Raw genomic sequence first — 18179 nt, forward strand, 5'->3', positions numbered from 1 at the left:
TTATTTTGTATAGTGTGTACAAATCCTTCCTTTACCCACCCATCTTCTAAAGTAGAAACACAGAAAGAAAAAATAGGAGCAGGAGGGAAGCCATTTGGCCCTTCAAGCCCGCTCACCATTCATTATGATCATAGCTGATCATCCAACTCAATGGCCTAATCCCGCTTTCCCCCAATTCCTTTGATCCCCTTCACCCTAAGTGCTATATCTAACTGCTCCTTGAAACCATACAATGTTTTGGACTCAACTACTTCCTGTGGTAACGAATACCACAGGCTCACCACTCTCTGGGTGAAGAAATGTTTCCTCATCTCTGTCCACATGGTCTACCCCGCATCCTCAGACTGTGACCCGTGGTTCTGGACACACATTGGGAACATCCTTCCTGCATCTACCCTGTCCAATCATGTTAGAATTTTATAGTTTTCCATGAGATCGCCCTCACTCTTCTGAACTCCAGCAAATACAATCCTAACCAATTTAATTTCCCCTTGTACGTCAGTACTGCCATCTCAGGAATCAGTCTACTAAACCTTCGCTGCACTCCCTCTATAGCTATAACATCCTTCCTCAGATAAGGAGACCGAAACTACATACAATATTCCGCATGTGGCCTCACCAAGGCCCTGTATAATTGGAGTAAGACATCCCTGCTCCTGCACTTGAATCCTCTCGCAATGAAGGCCAGCATGCCATTTGCCTTCTTTACCGCCTGCTGCATCTGCATGCTTACCTTCAATGACTGGTGTACGAGGATACCCAGGTCTCATTGCACATGCCCTCGCCTAATTTATGGCCATTCAAATAATAGTCTGCCTTATTGTTCTTGCTACCAAAGTGGATAACCTCACATTTATCCAAATTATACAGCATCTGCCATTCATTTGCCCACTCAACTTGTCCAAATCACACTGAAGGATCTCTGCATCCTCCTCACAGCTCACCCTCTCACCCAACTTGGTGTCATCTGCAAATCTGGAGATATGACATTTCTAAATCATTAATATATATATTGTGAATAGCTGGGATCCGAGCACCGATCCCCTCGGTACCCCACTAGTCACTGCCTGTCAATGTGAAAAAGACCAGTCAATTCCTACTCTTTGTTTCCTGTCTCCCAACCAGTTTTCTATCCATCTCAATACCCACTACCCCCAATCCCATGCGCTTTAATTTTACACGCAAATCTTTTATGCGGACTTGGTCAAAAGCCTTTGGAAAGTCCAAATACATTACATTCACTTGCTCCCCTTCATGAATTCTACTAGTTACATCCTCGAAGAATTCCAGAAGATTTGTCAAGCATGTTTTCCCCTTCATAAATCTATGCTGACTCTGTCCAATCCTGCTACTGTTTTCTAAGTGCTCTGCTATAAATCTTTGCTAATGGATTCTAGAATTTTTCCCACTACTGACGTCAGACTTACTGGTCTATAATTCCCTGCTTTCTCTCGACGTCCCTTTTTAAATAGTAGAGTTACATTAGCCACCCTCCAATCTGCAGGAACTGTTCCACAGTCTATAGAATCCTGGAAGCTGACCACCAATGTACCCACTATTTCTTTCTTTAAAAATTTTTTTTAGAGTACCCAATTCATTTTTTCTAATTAAGGGGCAATTTAGCGTGGCCAATCCACCGACCCTGCACACCTTTGGGTTGTGGGGGCGAAACCCACGCAAACACGGGGAGAATGTGCAAACTCCACACGGACAGTGACCCAGAGTCGGGAACGAACCTGGGACCTCAGTGCTGTGAGGCCGCAGTGCTAACCCACTGCGCCACCGTGCTGCCCATTTGTATCCACTATTTCTAGAGCCACCTCCTTCAGTACCCTGGGATGTAGGTTATCAGGCCCTGGGGATTTATCAGCCTTCAATCCCATTAATTTCCCCAACACCATTTCTCTACTGATATTGATCACCTTCAGTTCCTCATTCTCGCTAAACCTTGCATTCCCCAACATTTCTGGTATCTTCTTTGTGTCCTCATTTGTGAAGACAGAACCAAAGTACGTATTTAGTTGCTCAGGCATTTCTTTGTCCCCCAAATACATTCCCCTATTTCTGACTGTAATTAACCTATATTTGTCTTCACTGTGCCTACAATATGGAGCTCCTTCAGTACATACCAGTTCAATGACATCAGGACAACTCAAAGTGACTTCCAGTCAATGAAGAATTTCCAAAATAAAATCATTGTTGTAATAGTAAAGTAAAAATAAAGTTACCATAGTCCCAGGTGACCATAGGCTGCTTTCCCCTTTGAGGGGGAGAGCTGACTGGTGGTAATTTAAACGGAGGGTCACCACACTTCAGGCAAGGGGCAAGATTGAAATGAAATGAAATGAAAATCGCTTGTCACAAGTAGGCCTTCATGAATAACCTCAGCCGGTACGGGAATTGAACCTGCGCTGTTAGCCTTGCTCTGTATCCAGTCAATTGAGCTAAATACTGTAATGCAAGAAACTTGGTAACCAATTTGCACACAGCAAGATCCCAAATGATCATAATCAGATATCTGTAATCTGCTTTTTGTGATGTTGGTTGAGAAATAAACACTGGCCAGGACACCAGGGAGAACTCCCCTGCTCTTCTTTTCCACCCACAAGAGGGGGGGGGGGGGGGGGGAACAAACAGACAGTGGGTGGGATTCTCCCCTACCCGGCGGGGCGTGGGGTCCAGGCAGGATGGAGTGGCGGGAACCACTCCGGCGTCGGGCCGCCCCAAAGGTGCGGTTTTCTCCGCACCTTTAGGGGCCAAGCCCTCACCTTGAGGGGCTAGGCCCGTGCCGGAGTGTTTCGCGCGCCGCTGGCCGGTGGGAAAGGCCTTTGTCGCCACGCCAGCCGGGGCCGAAGGGACTTTGCCGGCCAGCGGGAGACCGCGCATGTGCGGGAGCGTCAGCGGCTGCTGACGTCATCCCCGCAAATGCGCAAGGTGGGGGGGGGGTCACCTACGCATCGGCCATCGGGGAGACCTACACGGCCGACGCGTAGTAAAAGAGTGCCCCCACGGCACAGGCCGCCCGCCAATCGGTGGGCCCCGATCACGGGCCAGGCCACCGTGGCGGCACCCCCCGGGGCCAGATCGACTTGTCCCCCCCCCAGGACCCCGGAGCTCCCCGCGCCGCCAGTCCCGCCGGTAAGAGAGGTGGTTTAATTCACGCCAGCGGGACTGGCATGACAGCAGAGGGACTTCGGCCCATCGCGGGTCGGAGAATCGCCGGGGGGGCGCTCACCGACCAGCACGGCGCGATTCCCGCCCCACCAGAGAATTCGGCAGCCGGCGGGGGCGGGATCCACGCCGCCCCCCGGCGATTCTCCAGGGGGTCGGAGAATCCCGCCCAGGATCTGTTTAACATCACCCTGTCAATATTGCACTGGGACAGTCAACTTGGATTATGTGCTGAGGTCTCTGGAGTGGGACTTGAACCCACAAGCTCAGAACTGAGGTAGGAGTGCTAACCCAATAAGGCATAGTTGACACCAGTAATAAATTCTGCAACAATGGAATGCATAGAAATTTAGACAAGTATTTGCTCTCATCAAAAACAGCACATTCACAATATTTTTGCTTCTGGATGTGGACCTCCCTTGGTCTCAAGCCAACCTTTTCCCAGGTTACAGAACATAGAACATCGAACATCTTGACAAATATATGAATAGGATGGGAATAGAAGGATACGGACCCAGGAAGTGTAGAAGATTGTAGTTTAGTCGGGCAGTATGGTCGGCACGGGCTTGGAGGGCCGAAGGGCCTGTTCCTGTGCTGTACATTTCTTTGTTCTTTGTTGAAAATACAGCACAGAACAGGCCCTTCGGCCCACGATGTTGTGCCGAACCTTTGTCCTAGATTAATCATAGATTATCATTGAATTTACAGTGCAGAAGGAGGCAATTCGGCCCTTTGAGTCTGCACCGGCTCTTGGAAAGAGCACCCTACCCAAACTCAACACCTCCACCCAACACCAAGGGCAAATTTGGACATTAAGAGCAATTTATCATTGGCCAATTCACCTAACCTGCACATCTTTGGACTGTGGGAGGAAACCGGAGCACCCGGAGGAAACCCACGCAGACACGGGGAGGATGTGCTGACTCCGCACAGACAGTGACCCAAGCCGGAATCGAACCTGGGACCCTGGAGCTGTGAAGCAATTGTGCTATCCACAATGCTACCGTGCTGCCCTTAAGAACAAATAAATCTACACTATATAATTTTACCGTAATCCATGTACCTATCCAATAGCTGCTTGAAGGTCCCTTATGTTTCGACTCAACTACTTCCACAGGCAGTGCATTCCATGCCCCCACTACTCTCTGGGTAAAGAACCTACCTCTGATATCCCTCCTATATCTTCCACCTTTCACCTTAAATTTATGTCCCCTTGTAATGGTTTGTTCCACCCGGGGAAAAAGTCTCTGACTGTCTACTCTATCTATTCCCCTGATCATCTTATAAACCTCTATCAAGTCTCCCCTCATCCTTCTCCGTTCTAATGAGAAAAGGCCTAGCACCCTCAACCTTTCCTCGTAAGACCTACTCTCCATTCCAGGCAACATCCTGGTAAATCTTCTTTGCACCTTTTCCAAAGCTTCCACATCCTTCCTAAAATGAGGCGACCAGAACTGTACACAGTACTCCAAATGTGGCCTTACCAAAGTTTTGTACAGCTGCATCATCACCTCACGGCTCTTAAATTCAATCCCTCTGTTAATGAACGCGAGCACACCATAGGCCTTCTTCACAGCTCTATCCATTTGAGTGGCAACTTGCAAAGATGTATGAACATAGACCCCAAGATCTCTCTGCTCCTCCACATTGCCAAGAACTCTACCGTTAACCCTGTATTCCACATTCATATTTGTCCTTCCAAAATGGACAACCTCACACTTTTCAGGGTTAAACTCCATCTGCCACTTCTCAGCCCAGCTCTGCATCCTATCTATGTCTCTTTGCAGCCGACAACAGCCCTCCTTACTATCCACAACTCCACCAATCTTTGTATCGTCTGCAAATTTACTGACCCACCCTTCAACCCCCTCATCCAAGTCATTAATGAAAATCACAAACAGCAGAGGACCCAGAACTGATCCCTGCGGTACGCCACTGGTAACTGGGATCCAGGCTGAATATTTGCCATCCACCACCACTCTCTGACTTCTATCGGTTAGCCAGTTTGTTATCCAACTGGCCAAATTTCCCACTATCCCATGCCTCCTTACTTTCTGCAGAAGCCTACCATGGGGAACCTTATCAAATGCCTTACTAAAATCCATGTACACTACATCCACTGCTTTACCTTCATCCACATGCTTGGTCACCTCCTCAAAGAATTCAATAAGACTTGTAAGGCAAGACCTACCCCTCACAAATCCGTGCTGACTATCCCTAATCAAGCAGTGTCTTTCCAGATGCTCAGAAATCCTATCCTTCAGTACCCTTTCCATTACTTTGCCTACCACCGAAGTAAGACTAACTGGCCTGTAATTCCCAGGGTTATCCCTAGTCCCTTTTTTGAACAGGGGCACGACATCCGCCACTCTCCAATCCCCTGGTACCACACCTGTTGACAGTGAGGACTAAAAAATCATTGCCAACGGCTCTGCAATTTCATCTCTTGCTTCCCATAGAATCCTTGGATATATCCCGTCAGGCCCGGGGGACTTGTCTATCCTCAAGTTTTTCAAAATGCCCAACACATCTTCCTTCCTAACAAGTATTTCCTCGAGCTTACTAATCTGTTTCACACTGTCCTCTCCAACAATATCGCCCCTCTCATTTGTAAATACAGAAGAAAAATACTCGTTCAAGACCTCTCCTATCTCTTCAGACTCAATACACAATCTCCCGCTACTGTCCTTGATCGGACCTACCCTCGCTCTGGTCATTCTTATATTTCTCACATATGTGTAAAAGGCCTTGGGGTTTTCCTTGATCCTACCCGCCAAAGATTGTTCATGCCCTCTCTTAGCTCTCCTAATCCCTTTCTTCAGTTCCCTCCTGGCTATCTTGTATCCCTCCAATGCCCTGTCTGAACCTTGTTTCCTCAGCCTTACATAAGTCTCCTTTTTCCTCTTAACAAGACATTCAACCTCTTGTCAACCATGGTTCCCTCACTCGACCATCTCTTCCCTGCCTGACAGGGACATACATATCAAGGACACGTAGTACCTGTTCCTTATCATTATTGCTGATTTGCACATAAGAAGGGCAGATCCTCGTGTAAGTGTGGCTGTTGGCTGCCACTTGCCTTCATCTCTGGAAGTATAGAACATGGTGCAAGAAGAGTTTGACTGCCTAAAATAGCCATGACATAGAATCAGCTGTAGGCCAGTAAGCCCCATGAGCCTGTCCTACCATTTACCAGATTATGCAAATCTATACCTCAATTCTGTTTACCCACCTTCATTCATATCCTTTAGTAACCTTACCCGACAAACATCTCTTATCCTGAGTTTTGGAATAATTAATTGGCACTCGACCACAACAGTTCATTGTAAAAGTTCCAGATTTCTATTTTGTGAATCAGTGCTTCCTGATATAATTTCTGATCAGCCCAGCTCTAATTTTAAAGTTATGCCCCCTTGATCCGGAATCCATCACCAAATAAAATAGTTTCTCTCTATCAAATCCTTTCACCGTTTTAATTGTTTTAAGATTTGTTTATTGGATGAGGGAATCGCTGGCTAGGCCACCATTTATTTTCCATCCCTTATTGTCCTTGGAAGGTGTTGGTGAGCCGCCTTCTTGAACTGCTGCAGTCCATGTGGTGTAGGTGCATCCACAGTGCTGTTACGGAGGGAGTTCCACGATTTTGACCTAGTGACAGTGAAGGGACGGCAACATATTTCCAAATCAGGATGGTATTTGGCTTGGAGGGTAACTTGGTGGTAGCGTTCCCATGCATCTGTTGCCCTTGTCCTTCTGGGTGGTAGAGGTCGCGGATTTGGAGGGTGCTGTCGAAGGAGACTGGGTGATTTGCAGCAGTGTATTTTGTAGATGGTACACACAGTACAGTGCTGCCACTGTCCGTTGGTGGTGGAGGGACTGAAGGTTGAAGGAGATTGAAGTGCCAATCAAGTGAGTTCTTTGTCCTGGATGGTGTTAAGCTCCTTGAGTGTTGTTGGAGCCGCACTCATCCAGGAGAGTATTCTATCACTCCTGACTTGCATCTTGTAGATAGTGAACAGGCTTTATAGTGTCAGGAGGGGAATTCAAACCTTAATCTTCTATACTCAAGGGATTACAAGCCTGGTCAATGGGACCAGTCCTCATAGTTCAATCCGTTTTAGCCCTGGTATCGTTTTGGTGAATCTGCACCCACACCAGGATGAATTATTCTTCCAGAACGAATAGTCTAAATGGGATCTAACCAGAACCTTGTATGACTAACATAATTTACACCCATTTTTATTCTGGTTCCCCTAAGAGAAAAATCTACATTACATTCACTTTTTAAAAATTATTATTCAATAATTACATGACTGAGTTACTTCCAATAGTATGCATGACATTGGAGGCAGCTCTGTAAGATATGTAGAGCACTGAATAATATTGGCTCCCAGTTTGTGGAATTAGTGTTTCACAATGCACATGAATTACTCTCCTTGTTGAACCTCAGACCCTTCCTAAAATTAAAGTGGAAAAATTTCAGGAGGATAATCAAGCAACAGCTTGGTGGGTTATTCCAAAAAGTAAAACTGCACAAGATTTTCAATGCAGAAAAACTGATGCAAGAAATGCACAGCTGGGCACTGCTTACTCTCCCCATGAGAAAGACATTTATAAATCACTCGTGATGAACTCGGAGATTACCCTCTTGAGCAGGAAGAATCATCTGTCTCTCAAGACCTCATTATGCATCCTCGATCAATGCTTATAAAAACACAATGCGATTATTTAGGGAGAGGAAGGGGGTAGGAAAATGTTTCAGAGCAGTCATAAATTAACACAATACTGTGGAAATTAAGTGTTCCTTATTGTCTGCAATCTGCTGTGAAATGGCAAAGAAGTCTCATTACAAAAAATTAAGCAACTGAGAGTTGCACTATTGTGTAACTAGGTAGATCGGCATTACAAGGTTGTTCAGTGAAGAGCCATGTGTATCACTGAACTTATCGTGCATTGGAAGGGGTGAACTCCATGAGCATTTAACTAATGTCCTGTGTAACACTGATGCCACAAATAATTGATAGCTCATACTGGTTACAGACTTTGGAAGCATACAGCCATGGGGGTCAAAACCATATGCCAAAAATACAAAATTAGCAGGGAGAAAATGGTTGGAAAACCACATATATTGATTTCAGAACTGTAGCATGTTAATGAATTTAAATCTGTTAAATAATTCCTTCACTAGTTAACGTTTGATGGAATAAAAATTCCACTGATGTTTCTGAAAAATGCTGAATACACTATTCAACCCAAAAGGTGTTTATGCTGTACATAAGTCTCCTACACCTTACTTCATCTCACCCGAGCAGTACATCCTCCTTTCTCTCTATCAGCATACGTTTATTGCTTTCTCCCTCATGCACTTTGCAAGACTCCGTTTAAAAACATTTTCCAATCTGCTGATCATAAGATAAAATCTGAGAGTTAGATAGAGAGTGCGCAAGATAGCGAGTGCGCAAGACAGAGGGAGTGCACATGATAGTGAGCGAGCATGACATAGAACATTACAGCGCAGTACAGGCCCTTCAGCCCTCGATGTTGCGCCGACCTGTGAAACCATTCTAAAGCCCATCTACACTATTCTTTTAACGTCCATATGTCCATCCAATGACCATTTGAATGCCCTTAGTGTTGGTGAGTCCACTACTGTTGCAGGCAGGGCATTCCACGCCCTTACTACTCTCTGAGTAAAGAACCTACCTCTGACATCTGTCTTATATCTTCTCCCCTCAATTTAAAGGTATGTCCCCTCATGCTAGACATCACCATCCGAGGAAAAAGGCTCTCACTGTCCACCCTATCCAATCCTCTGATCATCTTGTATGCCTCAATTAAGTCACCTCTTAACCTTCTTCTCTTTAACGAAAACAGCCTCAAGTCCCTCAGCCTTTCCTCATAAGATCGTCCCTCCATACCAGGCAACATTCTGGTAAATCTCTGCACCCTTTCCAATGCTTCCACATCCTTCCTATAATGCGGCAACCAGAATTGCACGCAATACTCCAAATGCGGCCGCACCAGAGTTTTGTACAGACAGACAGACAGCCTGCGCACGAGACGGTGTTAAAGAGAAAGAGCACGATATATAAAGAGTGCAAAACAGAAAGAGAGAGCAAGACAGAAAGAGAGGAGACTGAGAGTGCGAGGCAGAAAGAGAGAGAGAGCACAAAACAGACAAAGAGGGGAGGTGGGGCATGCAAGAGAAGGTAGGGGAACCTCTAGCTTTCGGCCAACTGCCCAGGAGGAGCAGATTGGGGTGCAGAGAGTGGATGGAGATGCAAGTTGCTGCTGGCACATTGTATATAAAGGACACAAATTCTGCACATTCAATGGCATCTGGGACTTTTCATAACTTTTCTTCTGTCGCAAGAATGATGGTCATGTCTGAAACAAATAAGTGACTCTTTATCCATCCCTCCCAACACACAATGCGTTTAATAAAAGGGAGTGAGGGCAGCACTCAAGGTGCAGGTTTCCCTTCATACTCTGGACTCCTCGGCTCCCAAAGCAAAGTATCCTAGAGGACAGGAGACATCGGAATAATAATTGTACCGGGGGGAAAGTGATACACGAGATGCCCAAGCAATATCTACACCAGGTTTGGACAGAGATTACAATTAAGTTGTTCCTTTCCCAAATTCAATCTTTTTCTGTCACACGCAAAAAAAAAGCAATCGGTGATTATTTTCCATCTAAATGGGCAGCACAGTAGCATCGTGGATAGCACAATTGCTTCACAGCTCCAGGGTTCCAGGTTCGATTCCGGCTTGGGTCACTGTCTGTGTGGAGTCTGCACATCCTCCCCGTGTGTGCGTGGGTTTCCTCCGGGTGCTCCGGTTTCCTCCCACAGTCCAAAGATGTGCAGGTTAGGTGGATTTGCCATGATGAATTGCCCTTAGTGTCCAAAATTGCTCTTAGTGTTGGGTGGGGTTACTGGGTTATGGGGATAGGGTGGAGGTGTTGACCTTAGGTAGGGTGCTCTTTCCAAGAGCCGGTGCAGACTCGATGGGTCGAATGGCCTCCTTCTGCACTGTAAATTCTATGATAAACCCTGGTTATGGAGAACCTGCTCTCATAACCTAGCCTTGCTTATCTACTTAACAGCAACTGTGGGCACCCAACACAAATCTGTAATTTGGAAAGTAATGATTTTCACATTCTGATCTACAAATGAACAATTCCACATCCAAAGTGAAAAATGGTAGCAGTGCCATGTTAAGGCAGCAACGTTTAAACCAATAACACACACAGAATGTGATGGGGAATCATGTCAATACATTACGGGATCAGGGGTGAGCTGGCAAGGTGGATACAGAACTGGCTAGGCCATAGAAGGCAGAGAGTAGCAATGGAGGGATGCTTTTCTAATTGGAGGGCTGTGACCAGTGGTGTTCCACAGGGATCAGTGCTGGGACCTTTGCTCTTTGTAGTATATATAAATGATTTGGAGGAAAATGTAATTGGTCTGATTAGTAAGTTTGCAGACGACACAAAGGTTGGTGGAATTGTGGATAGCGATGAGGACTATCGGAGGATACAGCAGGATTTAGATTGTCTGGAGACTTGGGCGGAGAGATGGCAGATGGAGTTTAATCCGGACAAATGTGAGGTAATGCATTTTGGAAGGTCTAATGCAGGTAGGGAATATACAGTGAATGGTAGAACCCTCAAGAGTATTGAAAGTCAAAGAGATCTAGGAGTACAGGTCCACAGGTCATTGAAAGGGGCAACACAGGTGGAGAAGGTAGTCAAGAAGGCATACGGCATGCTTGCCTTCATTGGCCGGGGCATTGAGTATAAGAATTGGCAAGTCATGTTGCAGCTGTATAGAACCTTAGTTCTACCACACTTGGAGTATAGTGTTCAATTCTGGTCGCCACACTACCAGAAGGATGTGGAGGCTTTAGAGAGGGTGCAGAAGAGACTTACCAGAATGTTGCCTGGTATGGAGGGCATTAGCTATGAGGAGCGGTTGAATAAACTCGGTTTGTTCTCACTGGAACGAAGGAGGTTGAGGGGAGACCTGATAGAGGTATACAAAATTATGAGGGGCATAGACAGAGTGGATAGTCAGAGGCTTTTCCCCAGGGTAGAGGGGTCAATTACTAGGGGGCATAGGTTTAAGGTGAGAGGGGCAAGGTTTAGAGTAGATGTACGAGGCAAGTTTTTTACGCAGAGGGTAGTGGGTGCCTGGAACTCGCTACCGGAGGAGGTAGTGGAAGCAGGGACGATAGGGACATTTAAGGGGCATCTTGACAAATATATGAATAGGATGGGAATAGAAGGATACGGACCCAGGAAGTGTAGAAGATTGTAGTTTAGTCGGGCAGCATGGTCGGCACGGGCTTGGAGGGCCGAAGGGCCTGTTCCTGCGCTGTACATTTCTTTGTTGTTGTTTGTTCTTTGTATCACACATAACCGCAGCACGGTGGCACAGTGGTTAGCCCTCTTGCCTCATGACGCCGAGGACAACAGTTCAATCCCGGTCCCGGGTGACTGTCCGTGTGGAGTTTGCACATTCTCCATATGCCTGCATTGGTCTCACCCCCACAACCCAACGACGTGCAGGGTAGGTGGATTGGCCACGCTAAATTGCCCTTTAATTGGAAAAAAATAATTGGGTACTCTGAATTTATTTTTTTAAAATCACACATACAGATCAGGAATATCAAGATTAATGGACGGTTACATGATATAACCAATCTGAATTAATGAATAGTTAAGTGCTTAAAGGTCAGTCAGTATCTTCAGCAGTGAGGTTACTGGACTTCTTCAATATCTTGGTGAAACAAAAGATTTAAAATATTCTATTCACAGTGAGATCTCAATGAAGGCAGTGGTGGGACAGTTCCCTCTAATTGAGAGAGGAGAAAGGAAGAGGTGGAAAAAGCTGCAAAGAGCCCCGTTCAAACCTGAATTTGTCTCAGCAAGGGCAACATTGGTTTGGCATTGAACATTCTTATAATGTCATGGCCTACCAACCGTCCTTGACCAAGTGAATTAGAAATAGTCACTTTGACTAAATAGCAGATTTATGTTTCTCAAGCTGCACTGAAGCACAATAAGTAGCTTCAACAAAGATGGGGAAAGCACAGAGGAACATAATGCAAATTTTACTCTTGCTGAAAAGGGACACGTATTGCCAAAGTTTATTGCCTTGCATTCATCAGGACAAATGCCAGAATGACAAATTTGAAATGGTCACAATTTATACTACAGGAGTAAAGGACACTGATTGGTTGGCAAGTTGACTCTGATTGGCCAAGGTGTTGCCACGGAGAAAGCAACAGACAACTATAGGCTCCCTAAACTCTGGCGGTTCAAAAAACGCACAAGACTTGAACATATTCCTCTTGTTTAAAGAGACAGGGTCTCTGTGTAAGACTGTATGTCACTTCTACCAAGCGTAAATGGACAATGTTGTTATGAGCGCGACTGATTATCTTAAATTGTTTGTTACTGTCGCTATAATGAAAATGGTCTCATCAAAGAATTTAGACACAAAATAAAAACAGTCAAGGATCACACATGTTCATGAAATTATCAGAACCTTCCAAGATTATTTTTGTTGGAACCGCGGCCATGTCTTTGTTTGAATGTGGTGATGGTACTCACCACTTTGAGTTCTGGCACAGATCGACTAAGCGTCCACTCTTGGCTGTTTACGAATGCATCTGCAAAACACAAGGACACAGCCAAAGTTAAAAACTCTGAAAAGCCAAGAAATACAATATTTATAAAAGGTTAAGCATTCATTTTGGCTGCCCTTTGAAAATATTGCAATTTGGGGAAAGCAGATCAAAGAGGCAGACAATTGCAATACAGGAATTGTCAAGTCAAGTCCAACCCATCCTATTAGTTGACTCTCATCTTTACAAAACTCACTGACAAAGTTTGGGATTTCCACCCAAAACAATGACATTCCACATTCCTTTTTAAAATGAAAAGTCTGCACTCCAGAAAACTTTATTGAATGATAACAGCTACTCAGTGAGTTTGCTAACGGCTTGGGCAGCACGGTGGCGCAGTGGTTAGCACTGCTGCCTCATGCGCCGAGGACCTGGGTTTGATCGGCCCCGGGTCACTGTCCGTGCGGAGTTTGCACATTCTCCCCGTGTCTGCGTGGGTCTCACCCCCACAACCCAAAGATGTGCAGGGTAGGTGGATTGGTCACGTTAAATTGCCCCTTAATTGGGGAAAAAAAATAATTGTGTATTCTAAATGTTTTAAAAAAGGTTTGCTCACAGCTGATATCAAAACAGGAGATCGGTGCACAAGTGTATAAGCTAAAAATGGGGGGGGGGGGGGGGGGTGGCAAAGTGGTAATGTCAATGAATTAGTAATTCAGAGGCCCAAGCCTTAAGGGGCAATTATTAGAGATGGACAACAAATGACATCCATTCTATGAAAGAATAGATTAAAATTAAATTAACAGGTCCCAATGTCCCAAGTTTCTGATCTCAGTTGTGGGTGCCAGAGGAAGAAGTCAGTAGAGATCTGGCACCTTTGCACAGCGTGAGCCAGTCCAGCTACTCTCGGGCATTGGGCCCAAGATCATGACTCAGGTGCTCTCCATACAGTTTTTTCTAGCAATCAGCGCAAAGGATTGCTTCAACAGAGATCCCCATGAACCAAAACATGACTTTACATTCAAACTAATCTGAACCTTAGTGTATCCCAAGTGAACAATAATCCCACTAAGTTACTTTATAATAATAATTTTTATTGTCGCGAGACTGTTGTAAAAACAAAAGAAAAAGACTTGCAACTGCAGCTCCCGAGGAATAGTATTGAACTCCCGTTCTTCTTCAGGCAGTGCCATGGAATCTTTCACGGTCATCTGAGGGGGCTGATTGGACCTCAGTTGGAACATCTCATCCAAAAGACACACATCTGGGAGTGTCAGTCCAGAATTTTGTGCTCAAGTCCCATCGGTGGGACTTGAATCCACAAGATGGAATGTGCTACCAACTGAGCCACAGGTGAAACCTTTCTCAGGATTATTAGAAATAATACAAGACTGTTACATCCCTCCAAAAATCAAACAACTGCCTGGACAGATGGAGACTCAAGAGAGGAGCCTCCATGCTGAAGCCCCAAGCTCCATCCTGCTTTTGGCAGCCTAGTAATCAATATTAACTATGCCCAAATGTGCAATGCAGATTTTGCCAATCTGTTAGAGGTGACACACTTCCTTTTGAAGTGGAATTCTACAAACTAGCCAGGTATGTGAATGAATATACTCTACTGAAAAACCCTCAGAGTCCAGCAGCCACTTTAAAATAATCACAAACTTGCCACCAACCAGAATCTAAAAGAAATATTAGCACTGCAGCTCCCATGAATTGAAATAAGGTTGAGTTCCAATAAGTCGTAACCAAAGTTGATAGAGGTTATCAGGGGTCGCCTACTCACTCTCTCAGCCAGGAGGCCATGGCAGAGAAGGTTTTAAAATGTTGAATCTAAGGGATACATAAAAGATCTCAGAGGATTACTTGAGAAAATCACAAGGTATTGTTTCCATTAATGAGAAGCTCGAAAGAATTGATGTCTTTATCAACATAGCTGTTGCATGCTTTGATGAAGGAAATTAAACTAGATCACAATCTATTACGGAGATATGGCCCCTTGAATACAGGAAATGGGTCAAATTATAAAGACTGGAGAGAAAAAACATTATGGACACAACCTCACTCGAAGAGCTTATTAATGAATGTCCATGCACAAATTGAACCCTTGGGCTACAAGTAATGGTCCTTACTTATGTTAGAGATATCATACAGTGCAGGAAACAATTTACAATGGAGAAGAAAAGTACTGCCAATGAACATACTTCATTACAAAGCCATTACAGGCGACTGGGGAAATCGAGTAGCCTTCTGAACCAAATGCAAGGTAGTGTCTGCGCTGCTTATGTCGCGACTAACCCGATACCCAAGTCAGTTTTAAATTCCCTCCCGAGACAGATCCAGTTTATCTAAGCGCAGAGCTCCCCTACAGCTGGTCACTTGGCCAGGAATGAAAGCAGCAAACATATCTAATTAGTGTCACATTACAGTAACAAATTGCCACGCTGGTGCGCTCCCTCATTCGTGCTCCATCATTCAACAATAATCAAATTGCTGTTTCTACATATGACACCACGTACTTGACATGGTTTTTCATTGTGATTCACTTCATGCAAAGACAGAATATTTTCTAACTATTAATGGCATATGTTGAGCTCAGATCAAATTGCACAATCACAATTTTAATGGTGCAGTGCATTCTTAAAATGCCAATAATAAATCAGGCAACAATGAATGCTTTCATCAATAGACCTGTGGCTGAATTGCTATGTGCTGGCAGTGGCATTTTTACAACACTTTTAACACAAGGTAAACACATTCAATTCACTTCATGGAGGAATAAGAAGGTAATGGGCACTGAACCAAAGAGGGAGCTATTTGGAGGGGTGGTCAAAATCTTGGCCCAAAGAGGTTGGTTTGAAGAAGGAGAAGCCATCATTACAGAGCATGGGGTAGAGGCAGTGAGAAGCACAGCATCGATACTGGGATATTGCGAGAGGGAAAAGACTCATGGAAGCCAGAGTCAGATGAATAGAAAGTTCGGGAGAGGTTGTAGGGACAGAACAGGCTATCGAACTAGGCCAAAACAGGAAGATGGGAGTTTTAATTTTGAGATATTGTTGGTGACCAGGACAGGAGCAATAAGTGAGCAGGACTTTGGTCAGCATAGTTTTAAATGAGTGCAAGTCTGTAAACGAGCACTGTGATAGTATGGGGCTGGTTTTGCACAGTGGGCTAAACAGCTGGCTTATAATGCAGAACAAGGCCAGCAGCGCGGGTTCAATTCCCGTACCGGCCTCCTCGAACAGGTGGCGGAATGTGGCGACTAGGGGCTTTTCACAGTAACTTCATTGAAGCCTGCTTGTGACAATAAGCAATGATTATTATTATTATTAGTGGAGACTGGAGGTGATAATGGTGTGGCCGAAGGTTTCAGCAGCTGATGAGATGAAGGAGCCACAGAGACCACTGACATTACACAGGTGAAGTGGACGATTCTTTGTGAAGTGATAATGTTTAAAATGCAGCTGAGGTTCAAGCAGAATGCAAAAGTTGTAACCCCTCCAGTTCAGCCCGAGACAAACGTTTACCAGCAATGGGGATGGAATCGGTGGCTAGGGAACAGAGATTAATAAGGGCCTGCAAGTGCTTCACAGCATGGATCCAAATGTGTATTTCAAATTAAATAATAGATCAATAGATCGAAGAATTTAAAACACAAATAACACCCAGTGCAAATTAACTTTCTGACATCTTGTGGGCAGGTTTAATTAAATATTGTGTTGCAAGACATCCCTGTCCATAGCCCAGGTCGGATCAATCACCATGTGAGGTTCCACCAATTGCACTTGTTTATGACCTTTCAACTAAGCTTAAATTTGTGATGATTTTCTTCTTGGGGGAAAAAGATACTAACAGTAATGTTTTAAAAGCTGCAAAATATTTGGTTTACTTTACTAAGATAACTTATAAATGGTTCTGTATAGCTGAAATATTTTTTGGGGATCTTAGCGCTGGACTAGACACAAATTAAAAATGCTTTGTTTTTGTGATAAACTTATTTTTAGCTATATTAATAAAACTGCACCCAGTTACCGCTCTTTTTAAAAATAATTTAGAATGCCCAATTCATTTTTTCCAATTATGGGGCAATTTAACGTGGCCAATCCACCTACCCTGCACATCTTTGGGTTGTGGGGGCGAAACGCACGCAGACACGGGAGAATGGGCAAACTCCACACGGACAGTGACCTCGGCAACGTGAGACAGCAGTGCTAACCACTGTGCCACTGAGCTCAGATTGTGCGAGTTCATGGGAGATTAATATTTCGTGAAATGCAAATGAGTTTGAACAGAAATTTGAGGAGGGAAACTAATATAATTTTGGATGTAATGTGTGTCCAGATCACCAATTGCAGGCAAAGTGAAAACCTTTGGCTCTATTCTTTGAATAGTACATATGACTCTTTTACCTTCGGGCTTAAATGGGGCTTGGTTCGATATCTCATTCAATTAAAAACAGCACTTTCATGGTGCTGCACTCCTTCAGCACTGCACTGAAGTGCCTGGCTAGATGATACATTCAAGTCAGCAGAGTGGGGATTTAATTGACGACCTTCTGACTCAGAACCACCAGTGAACCATGGCTGACACTTCAGCAATGGAATATTTTTAATTTATACTGGTCTAGCAGGTGTCATTCAGGTCAAGGATTTATAGAGATCAAATGCAACTATTTTACCGTGGCTTGTTTACGGTCTATTATAAAACTAAGTGACTGAACAACATGGGCAGGCGGAGGACTTTAAACATGAGAATTATGCAGTCGGTTTTTAAATAATTGAATAAATTGAGCTCTTAAACATGATCTATTGTCATGGGCATATGTTCCTTGAAGAAGCATTTGCCTGCTTATATACATACAAACACTATTGGACTGCTGAATCCAGCCACTGGTCCAGTGGCTAAGAAGATAACCCACTTTGAAAATGAGTATTGAGAAAAGGGCAGGGAACCTGAACAGCTGGTATAGGTCAGGTAGTTCAAATGGCCTCATTCTTCACTGTAAGGTTCCATGATTCTAAGCCAATGTTCCTTTCATGTGCAATCCATCACACACTGGACTTAAATAACTTGATCTTCTGGGACAATGTCTCTCCATATCACACAACTATATTAAATCAATCAAAACCCTAGAATATCTTATAACCATGTAGCACGGATTATTCATTCCAGACTATTCGCTTGGAGGGTTTCCATTAAAAAAAGAAATTCTCTCAACATTTTCTCTTTTCGAAATTTAGAGTACCCAATTATTTTTTTCTAATTAAGGGGCAATTTAGTGTAGCCAATCGACCTAACCTGCACATCTTTGGGTTGTGGAGATGAAAGCCATGCAGACATGGGGAGAATGTGCAAACTCCACATGGACAGTGA

General features: G+C 44.4%; 1 protein-coding gene across 8 annotated transcripts in view; it reads right to left on the reverse strand.

The window, feature by feature from the left end:
• agap1 (ArfGAP with GTPase domain, ankyrin repeat and PH domain 1) overlaps positions 1–18179 on the reverse strand; it is a 1093107-nt gene that overhangs the window by 588657 nt on the left and 486271 nt on the right. For all 8 annotated transcript variants that reach the window (XM_072482227.1, XM_072482220.1, XM_072482237.1 and 5 more), the window contains exon 2: positions 12790–12848. In XM_072482227.1, the coding sequence (XP_072338328.1) occupies positions 12790–12848 (59 nt within the window). The remainder of the gene's footprint in view (positions 1–12789; positions 12849–18179) is intronic.

This window comes from Scyliorhinus torazame, chromosome 2 (assembly GCF_047496885.1).
Source record: "Scyliorhinus torazame isolate Kashiwa2021f chromosome 2, sScyTor2.1, whole genome shotgun sequence".
In the NCBI taxonomy this organism is placed as follows: Eukaryota; Metazoa; Chordata; class Chondrichthyes; order Carcharhiniformes; family Scyliorhinidae; genus Scyliorhinus; species Scyliorhinus torazame.